Source organism: Mytilus edulis, chromosome 8 (assembly GCF_963676685.1).
Source record: "Mytilus edulis chromosome 8, xbMytEdul2.2, whole genome shotgun sequence".
Taxonomy (NCBI): domain Eukaryota; kingdom Metazoa; phylum Mollusca; class Bivalvia; order Mytilida; family Mytilidae; genus Mytilus; species Mytilus edulis.
In genome coordinates, this window is record NC_092351.1 from 74991840 (window position 1) to 75003285 (window position 11446).

Consider the following 11446-nt stretch of genomic DNA (forward strand, 5'->3'; position numbering starts at 1 on the left):
TTTTAACAATTTTTGCCCCTAAAAGATTTTCTCTATTTGTACCGATTTTCAAAATAATAGACAAAACTGTATTTTATCCTATGTTCTGTTTTAGCCATGTCAACCATTTGGGTTGGCAGGCGGGATCATCCCACACATTTTTAAAACTAGATATTAACCAAATGATGACGATGACCAAGTTTGGCTACATTACGCCCAGTAGTTTCAGAGAAGATATTTGTAAAAAAAATTACAGACAGGAGACACCGACGAACGACGGAAGCCACTTATCATTTATCCCAAACAAGCTTAAACACACAAAAACAACACAAAAAACGTTTTATTCGTGTCATTGAAAAAAAAAAGAAAACAGAGTTTTTGAATATAAATTTTTATTTAGTTCTCTAATTGGAATTATATGCAAACAGTAAATTAGAGATACGTGTAACTAGTAACAAATCAAGGTCTATACAGACAACGGATTAATTTACAATGTAATAAAAACATTACATAACACATTTAATCAAATGATTAACAAACAAATGAATAATAAGAAAATAATGAACTTCAGTTATTTGAATAGGACTGTATGGATGCTTATTAGTGCATGTAATAGAGTCAATGACACATCACTGTCAAAAGTAAAACAACTTGCACAATATGGATTGAAAATTCGTCCTGTTTATAATAAAGGATACATTTCGGCTTCAGTAGATACATGTTATTCTATAAGATATTCATTTTAACTTAGTACATGTGTATTAAAATAACTAGTCTGTCTTGATGTCATTAAGATGACACAATTTTCAATATCGTAACTGCAATTGAAATATAATTAAAAGGTTTAAAAGTAGTTATATTTCAAAGATATATCAGTAACACAGAAAAGTAGAATCAAAATGTTAAATCTCCCATAGGTAACATACATACCTGTACATAATGGTCTTTCCTTATACAACTATCAGCATTTTTAAATTTTCTATATGCTTGAATGATTAAATAACAAAAAAATATGTATCACATGGCAAGAGACAAATAAAAAAAAATAAACAATAGAAAAGAATATTTAATTTTTTAAATATTAGGAAGCAAAGTTCCTATGCAAAACAGAGTACTAGACAAAACCCTATTATCATTCATAAAGTTCAAATATAAATCATCTCTTCGTGTTTAAAATCACCGATTAATGATGAATTATAAGATCATAAAGGATGATTGCGTGATTGATTGTTTGGTGTTTATCGCCCTTTTCAGCATTAATGGCTTTTTCGTGGTGATCCTATTTCATTTTAAGAGGAATCAGAAATACCTTGAGGAAAACTGGCAATCCTTGTCATTTCAGATTGGAGTGCGGGATTCCAACTCACAATCTCAGTGTCGACAGCTAGTGATACAGTAGTTAGGACTATTTAAACCACTCAGCCAACTAGTAAGTAGGGTCACAAAGAAATATCATTTTGTAAGCTGCAATTATTTATGCAGATATTGTAAACTTTATAGAATTGAAGTTTTTATTATGTTTTATTGTGATTAAAAACATTTAAAAAGAGAAGATGAAAGAAGCTTCAAACTCAGAGTCTGCAGCTTTATTTTAAAGATATAATAATAAAAAAAAAACGTTCCGATTATATAATATAATTAACTAAAAACAGAGTTGGGTTCGTCATATATACTGATTATATATTTTGTTTACTTAATCTAATCGACAGTTTATCTTGTCCTTTCTCAGTTGGCTTCATTATTTTTCTTTCTGAAACAAGAAGTAATAATAAAAAAATAAAATGGTAATTAATATAAGTTCGAATAATAGTAAAGTTTAATAACTAGACGTACTGATTATATAGTGTTTTGTCCAAACAAATTTCTTAAATACCTTTCATTTGTTTGCTGAAGTTGTTTAATTTCATTTTTATGCAATAAAGACCTAATTATATCAACTTTAATCATATTAACTGTTTACAGCACATGTATATTCACAGTCATATACAAACAATTCCGCTGCAAATGTTTGCACCTGTCCTAAGACAGGAATCTGATGTACAGCAGTGTCGTTTGTTTATGTAATTTTATAAATGTTTCTCGTTTCTCGTTTTTTATATAGATTAGACCGTTAGTTTTCCCGTTTGAATGGTTTTACACTAGTTATTTTGGGGCCCTTTATAGCTTGTTGTTCGATTTGAGCCAAGGCTCCGTGTTGAAGGCCACACCTTGACCTATAATGGTTTACGTTTATAAATTGTGACATGGATGGAGAGTTGTCTCCTTGGCACTCACGCCACATATTCTTATATCTAAATGTACGGAATTGTTTTTAAAAAATAAAAAAACAGGTCAATACAACCAATATGAATTAGATAAACTGTTTTATTTGTAGATGGTGGTGGTCATGTTGGGTGGCAGGCAGAACATAATCAATCATATCACATCTTCTTTTTTATAAAGAACATATTTTGAATATGAGATATATTAAGGATGATTGTGACCTCGATAATTTCGAACTGGCCGAGGAGTTTCATAGAAGATTATTTCATTTACTGACAGCGGACGATAACGGAATGGCAATATATCACCCATATTAAATATACGAGAGGGACCAAAGATACCACAGGAAGAGTCAAACTAATAAATCGAAAATAAACTGACACTGCATGGCTAAAAATGAAAAAAGACAAACAGACAAACAATAGTTCACAAGAAACAACTAAGAGAACTAAAGACGAAGCAACACCAAAAATTGGGGGTGATCTCAGGTGCTCTGGAAGGGTAGGCAGATCCTGCTTCACATGTGGCACCCGCCGTGTTTCTCATGCTATTACAAAATCGGTAGGTCACATTCATGAAAAGGGAAGGGATTGTAGTTACGACGTAAGGAACATGTCCGATATCATCTGTGAAACGGTTATTCCTTAATGGTCAACCAACTCGTGATGGCATCCGTAAAATTTACGAAGGGATCATTTCAACTTAACCATTTTGGAACTCATGATTTAAATGCTTCCTTGTGAGCAGCAACCCTAGTATAGAACATCATGATAGGAAAGGTGTGCTAAAATTAACAAGTTTGTATCTGAAATTTGAACACATGACAAATGTACCTTATTCATGTAAACTTACAAAAGCAATTGCGTGTGTACAAAATATCTTTTTCAATAAAGATACAAACCCAACGTCAACACAGTTGAGAAAAAAAGGTTAACGGAACATACTAGGTAGATATAAGGCCAAATAAAAATATATGTGTGGCTCCAGTAACCCTACCGTCCCTACTTTTTCGGCTTAAAAATAGCCTACCCTAAAGATTTTATTGTCATTTTTCATTAAGCACTGTTAAAGTCAGAATGTTGCTCCCATAGACTCAATGTAAAAAAAAAGCATAAAATAAAAAAAAAATCCCTACCTACCTACCCTAACTTTTTTTCAGATGTAACTGGATTCACACATACTTTTTTATATGGCCTAAACAAAATTGTAAGTTTCTTCTGTTCGTTAGATTGCATGATCATGTTAATCAGTATGATAAAATGACATTGAAACATCATATTAGTTACATGGTGTGTTAGTGACTTAATACGATATATATGAGGTCAGTAAATTCCATATGGGGTAAGAGCGAGGTGTGTTAGTGACCCAATACGATATATATGGAATTTACTTATCCCATATATATATATAGTATTAGGTCACTAGCACACGGTGTAACGCATTTATCTTACCGAATGTCTTCACGTGTGGTATTTAGACTATCGGCATAGCAAAGTGATTAATTAAGTCTTCGATACTTAGTTTTAATATGTTTAAGAACCTACTTCAATTTGTCTTTGCAAAAAGCAAATGCCAACAATAACAACGTATTAGCTTTAAATTTGTTTTATGAATGTTTTTCAATCGTTCATTATCAGTTTCTTCGTCTGTTTAAATCTTTCAGATTTATTTTTTTGTTTTGAAAGGGAAGTAATTCCTTACTAACCCCATATGGTTGCTAACCCTATATGGTAACTAATCATGTATTTTTTAGGGCACCCTATACCAAATATATATAGTCACCACGTGTAGTCCGTTAACTAATCATCTCCCCATAAATCTATAGGAGGCAAGATCATTACATATGATAAGAGGAAATAAAGAATCAAAATGATAGCTCTTATTCTACAAGAAAGAAAAATAAAACCATATTATATTCTTACTTTGGTTTACTCGATCTTTTCGTTTCAATAAAGCGCAAAGGTTTATACCCTATAGGTTGGTCTTCTATTCTGAAATACAACAAATTCATTCATTAAATAGATTAAAAATTCGAATGGGAAGGTTGCAAAAGAGTGTTGTTTAAAAAATGATAAATTGTTTATAATGAGCATTTTAATATATGGAAATGTAAAAGTGCAATTAAAAAGTTGTAATTCTGGTCTTTAATTTTTTTACTTATGTACTTTGTCTTTAGAGTGTCTATCATTTGCCATTTTGTTTCTTATGTTGAAATAGTTCTTTGTTTTCATAGTGATTACATATAAGAAAGCACCCTACTTTTTGCCATTTTTACTATTTATGTCTGTTTGTTGTCAATGTAATGTTCCAACATAATGGAAACACAGCTGTCATACAAGTGAGAGGTTAGGCTAGCTATAAAACCAGGCTTAATCTACCATGTTCTTCATACGGAAATGACAGTCAGGAATATGACAGTTGTTTTCCGTTTATGTGTTTGAACTTTTGATTTTGGCCATTGATAAAAGATTGTTGTTAATTTTCGTTGGAGTTTGTTTGTTTGTTATTTTGCTTATAACCAAATATGATCCCATGTCTGAACAATTGATAACAAAATTCATCCTTACGATTATAATATCACAGTTGCATAACTTCCATATTTATGAATATTTTATCCTACAAAATGCAGGACTTTCTAAGCAATAGTTGTGTACAACAAGTGAAAATAATGTTTGCACTAAATAAAAGCCGGTGTTATCTACATATGTAAAAAGAATATCACAACTCACTGAAAATCAAATGGTCCATTAAGGCTATTAGACCTATTAATTTGACTTATTGATACAATTATAATGTTTTTTTTTTATTTAATGTTTCTCGATTTTTAATATAAACCACCTTTTATAAGTGTTTAGTTAACTATAAATTTTCACTTCTGTTTCTCGAACTATGAATTGTAAAAATATTTCCGTTCTCCATTTATACTGTATACCTTACAACAAAATCATTTTCTTTTACCTGTGTTCAATATTCTATCTGGCGGCACGGTTATGCGTTGAAGGTGATGGTTTACTTTCTGTTATCATTGAACATTTTACAGCTGTATACTACTGTTGCCTTTATTCATTCAACCCTTATTTTATTTTATGTATGTATGTACTAAGTCTGGTAGATTTCTCCGTTTTTCGGAGCACCCCTCGAGAGCTGTCAGGGTACAGTAGAATCCGTGTACACTCCCTTTTAGGATTAATGGAGATGTGTCACTAACATCTTTACAACAATATTTACAAGGACAATCCCCACCTCTACACAAAGGGAGTGCTAGGACACCGGGACGTCTGTTATTATGGTGAAGGAAGCCGAAGTACTCGGAGAGAACCACCGGGTACTCGGCGGGAACAGACAAACCGAAGAGATATCAGTAGATTGATCTCCAGGTCAAAGTAGGGGGCAACTTTGACCAACCAAGGCTCCCAAAGTAATTGATATGTATTTACATTGTGTCATAGATCAAATTTATTGGTTCAGTGTATGTTCACTTGTGTTTATATGTCTTTTGATTGAGTTAAACCGTTTTAATTGATATTTTATATTGTGTCTTTCTATGACTGTGATGTTACACTATTGTTTCGGGTAGGGGTGAAGGTTTATACCTATTAAAACGTTTAAACCCGCTAAATTTGTTTGCACCTGTCCTTAGTCAGGAACCAGATGTTCAGTAGTTGTCGTTTGTTGATGCAGTTCATACGTGTTTCTCGTTTTCGTTTTTATATAGATTAGACCGTTAGTGTTCCCGTTTAAATGGTTTTACACTAATAATTTTTGGGGCTCTGTATAGCTTACTGTTCGGTGTGAGCCAAGGCTCCATGTTGAAGCCCGTACTTTGACCTACAATGGTTTTTCTTTTACAAATTATGACTTGGATGGAGAGTTGTCTCATTTGCACTCAAACTACATCTAATTATATCTATTAGAGTTTAACCATTTATTTACTGCACACTTTTTGAGTTTTCGTCATATAAAAAAGTAAATAACTGAATTCATAAAATTATTATAACAATTTGTATTCAATGAATATAACTTCCTAAAATATGTATGATAATAGTTATCAAAGGTACCAGGCTTACAATTTGATACGCCAGACGCGCGTTTCATCTACATAAGATTCATCAGTGACGCTCAAACCAAATAGTTAGAAAGCCAAAACAAGTAAAAAGTTGAAGAGCATTACCCAAAATTCCAAAATGTTGTGCCAAATACGGCCAAGGTAATCTATACCCAGGATAAGAAAATCCGTAGTATTTTGAATAAGCCAAACTTTTGCAAACAGTAAATTTATAAAAGTGATCATATTAATGATATTCATCTCAACACCGAAGTGATAATATCAAAGTTTGTAATAGTTAATGCTATGTACACTTAACCAACAAAATACCTACATTTACTATCGACTGCATGTTGTCAAAACCTGATTTAGGCAAGTAAACAATGATTTTAATCAATGGGAACGTTATAGATAGAAATAAGAATATGTGGTACGATTGATTACCAATGAGACAACTCTCCGTCCAAGTCACAATGTGTAAAAAATAAGACATAATAGGTCAACACGTTGCCTTAGCTCACATCGAACAGCAAGCTATAAACATGATAAAGGGCCCCAACATGACTAGTGTAAAACAATTCAACCAAAAACAACCCATGTGCAACACGTCCCTCACTTATAGGACAGGTGCAAACAAATGTAGCGGGTTTAAAAATTTTAAAGGCACCAATATTCACCCTAACCGGAAATAGTAGTGTAAAATTACAATATAGAAAGACACAATATAAAATATCAATTGAAATGGCTTAACTCGATCAAAAAGATATAGTTACAAAAACAAGTAAAAAAAACACTGAACGAATAAATATAATCTATCATTACACAATATCAATACAATATCAAATAAAAAGGGAGGGAGATATAAAACAATGCCAAAAAGACCAATATAACCTTGGACACAATGGCGTTAAATAAAATAAATAGCACAGGTAAATCTAAATATGCAAATTATTTTGTTAGGGGTACGGAAATATTTCTTACAAAATAAAAAAAATAATGTTGTTTATAGAACGAGAACAGAAGTACTTATACTTATCAAAGACGGTACATATTAAAAATTGGGAGACGAGACGAGATTTAACACAAAAGAGGTAAACATTGAATAACAAAAATGCATTACAAATTGTGTCAACAGGTCGAATTAAAACGAGTGTACGATTTGAGAGTACTTGCAGTTACTGAAAGCTAATTGAAAGACAAAAACACTTAATAACAAAATCATGCATCAGAGACTAAAATCGATTTAAACACATCCTAGGGATTTAGTGTTTTAACGACATGGACAGTTAGAGAAGACACGACTTGTGAAATGCTAAAATAAAAGTATTAGAATTTAACCTTATAACAAATATGTATCATGTCATATTTGAACAAGGCAATCTCTCTCTCTCTTGACCGAGGAGTAAAACAAGGGGACAGTATTAGTCCCACACTCTTCAATTTATTTATTAATGATATAGTTGAAAATTTTGACCATAAAGGTTCAACACCCTTGAGAATATTAAATTCTGATATAGGAAGTCTTTTGTTTGCTGATGACCTTATAATTTTATCGGAAAGTAAAGAAGGTCTTCAAAATAGCCTAAATAACTTATCAAATTACTGTGAAAAATGGCAATTATGTCTAAATACTAAAAAAACAAAAACAATGATCATTGAACAAAGAACTACAAAACTGGAACCATACATTGTAAGGTTCAATAATGAAAAAATTGATAACGTTACAGAATATAAATTTCTGGGCACTCTGATAAAAAATAACGGAAATTTAAATGCAAGTTTAACAGATTTAGCCAAAAAAGCTAGGAAAGCTCTGTTTTCATTAAAAAAACATGCAGCCTTTTGGGGAAATTTCCCTGTTAATGTATCCTGTAATCTTTTTGATTCTCTTTTAAAACCAAATTTAACATATAATGCTGAAATATCATACATGGATACATATCAATCTTATTATAGAGCAAAAGGCAGATTAAAATCTCAAAACAAAGATATAGATAATTTCCAATATTTGGATAAGACTCCCTTTGAAAAGGTTCATGTTAATTTCTGTAAATATATTCTAGGTACTAAAAAAACATCTGCTAATTTAGGCGTTAAAGCTGAACTTGGTAGACAACCAATAGAAAAATATATAAAAACACAAGCAATTCTTTATTGGGCTAGATTAAATACTGAAAACATAAACCCGTTACTAAAAGAAAGTTATACATTAAGTAAACACCTTGATTCACAAGGAGTTTATACTTGGTTCACTTTTATAAAAGACTCAACACAAGAAATGAATATTGATACACAAAAAGTAATGTCCTGTCAAAACATGGAACAAGTTAACAAATTAAAGACTTGGATTAAGAATACTACAAGTAAATTTTATACAGAACTACTGGAAAATAAAATAAATAGTTTGAACGAAAATAACAAACTTTTTCTTTACAAAAGTATTAAAGTCAAACAAGACCAAGAATTTTATCTTAAATATCAAAATTTTGAAACTAGACGTTTATTTACAAAAATCAGAATTAGTGACCGTAATTTGCTCATTGAAAAGGGCAGATATCTAAAAAATACCTCGAGACAATAGAACATGTCCAACTTGTAAAACCTTAGAAGATGAAAATCACTTTCTCCTCCACTGTCAAATTAATAACGTTTTACGTATAAAACTTTTTAATGACATGGCAATAGATAATCCTATGTTTCCAAATCTATCTGATACACAAAAACTAGTAATTCTACTAAATCCTTCTAATATAAACCAAGTGAAAAAAACAGGTTCCTTTATAAAACAGTCTTTAGAGCTGAGGACAGGGGACTCTTAGTTAGTTTTACTTGTATATATATAGATATGTGTGTGTTCAACTCAGTTATTTTATTGTTGTTGTTACTTTTGTTTATGTCACAAGTATAATGTTACTTATATGACAAATAAAGATTAATAATTAATATATTATATATAAAATAAACTTAGATGTTTATTACTGCATCCTCACAAAAAAAAAATATTCGAAAAGAATACAAATTTTACTAAGTTTTAATTTGCTGATGACAAAATCGATATTCGTGCCAATGTAAACAATATTCAAGGATCTTATTACAACATTAATAAGATAATCTTTACTTATAAGTTTGTTAAAAGTGTAGCGGGATTGCTTCAACTCAATCAACTGAGCAAGAGAATCGATTATTTGGCTCAGTGGGTTAACGCACTGACTGTCACGCAGACGACCGGGGTTCGAATCCCGGTGGTGACGATATGAATTTGTAGAGAAGATACGTGCTCTCCGATTACAGAAGGTTCGATTCTTTAACACGGATCATATTGTAATTTCTGCGCTTTTAGTAATATTTTAAAATCCAACATGTCAACCTATTACAAAGGAGGGCTAGTATACATATACCATTACTTGTACCATGTTCTTGTCCTGAATTTGCCTTATATTTGCCACAAGGACGTTAATAACCATATTCGTGATCACATTTTGTCTCTATTGTTTTTGTTTTTATTGAATTTTCACCTCAAAGACAACTACGATAGACGGAATTTTAGTATTTACTTACTTCTTTTTGTATTCTTGTACAGAATAAACAATTTCATCTAGAAAAGCAACTAGGTCAGGTGGCTTAATGGCAATTGGTTCTGTGTCTTCAAGTATCTCACCAGTAAGCTCATACAAATCTCTCTCCAAGGTCTGGTATGATACCAAAAATGAAACAGCGTGTTCCTCTGACAGAAGTGTTGCAAGGCTATCACAGACAGCAGTTTGTTTGTGGAAAGTCCTTTCATTATTGTGGTATGTACTTTGCAGCTCCTCCTTTGTCAAGTGCTGTTTATCTTCTATTTCATTGGTTTTAATGTCTGCTTTTGTTTTAATAATTTTGTGCAAATCATTTTCAATTGTACGGATACTTGTAATAGCATCTTCTGATTCCTCATCTAAATGTGGAATGTGTACACTCTTTGTCTTCTCTACCAATTTCGACAGTCGCTGAAGCTTTTCTTTCATATTGGATAATTTACTCCTGGCAATCTTTTTGATTTCTTCCGCCTTTCTTTCGATTTCCGACATCTCATGCCCTGTATGAGCAGTAGTCACGCACGTACTGCACACCAAGGTCTTGCAAGAAACACAATAATACGTGTATTCATGTTTGTGTTCACTACATACTAGTTGAACAGCTGACGGATTTACACTTTTAAGGTCCTTCACAGAATGGTCTTTCGATACAGGTAGTTTATCATGGTAATTCGCTCGACACATTTGACAAAAAGCTGCTTTGCATTGGTAGCAAAAGAAAACTGCATTGTTATCACAAAAGACACATTTTCTGAAAGACGTCTGTGCTGATGTTACACCACAGTCTATATTCTTAAACAAATAATGAGAGTGATATGAATTGGCAGAAAATATCTAAAAATTATGATTTATTTATCTCTATACATTTAAAACATAAAAACTTAAGACACTAATGGTATGCCATAAATACATTCATTCAACATTCAATATAAATTTTGTAGATTTCAAGATTCTGTTTTTGTTTTGTTTTCAGCAGATAACGTATTGAGTTAAACAATTATACCTTTAATCCGATATCATATATTAAAAGTTATAAGTCATCTTATACTATTTCTTATTATGAATTATTTAAATGGTCTAAATAAAATAGAATGCTTCACAAACAACAGTAATGAACCGTGCTGAAGCTTTCTAGTAAGTCATATAATATATCAATATACAAATGACTGTTTTATAAATATTATCAGATTATGGCATTTTTTCATATCTCATGTATTATTAGCCATAGGTTTAATATTAGCTGTTGACGGAGGGCTGATAATACATGCGGTATGAAAAATGACATGTTATGATCTTTTTAGCAGATTCTTCAACAATGGAGAAGAATAATTACAGATTAATATATTGATCCTTTTACGTGGTTCTCAAATAGAAGTTCAAAGAGTGTTCACTGACGTCGGTCCGCAAATATAGTACATTCGATATGATTTTTTTTTCAACAGAGAAGAAAAACAGCAGTATGATAAATCTTAATATGGACGTTAAAACAAATAATTTTACTATATTGTTAATGACCATTGTTTTGAAAATTCATTATTTGTACGGTAACTTTCTAAAGCCTCGGTCACACCTTACCGGATAGCGC

General features: G+C 31.5%; 1 protein-coding gene across 1 annotated transcript; it reads right to left on the reverse strand.

Moving 5' to 3' along the window:
• Positions 1 to 1606: 1606 nt before the first annotated feature.
• Positions 1607 to 10680, reverse strand: LOC139487104 (transcription intermediary factor 1-alpha-like). Its single transcript, XM_071272103.1, has 3 exons — positions 9845 to 10680; positions 4164 to 4232; positions 1607 to 1729 (listed from the first exon to the last, which is right to left on the reverse strand). Exons 1-3 carry the CDS (start codon positions 10543 to 10545, stop codon positions 1705 to 1707), a joined length of 795 nt encoding a protein of 264 aa, XP_071128204.1. The 5' UTR covers positions 10546 to 10680; the 3' UTR covers positions 1607 to 1704.
• Positions 10681 to 11446: the final 766 nt, after the last annotated feature.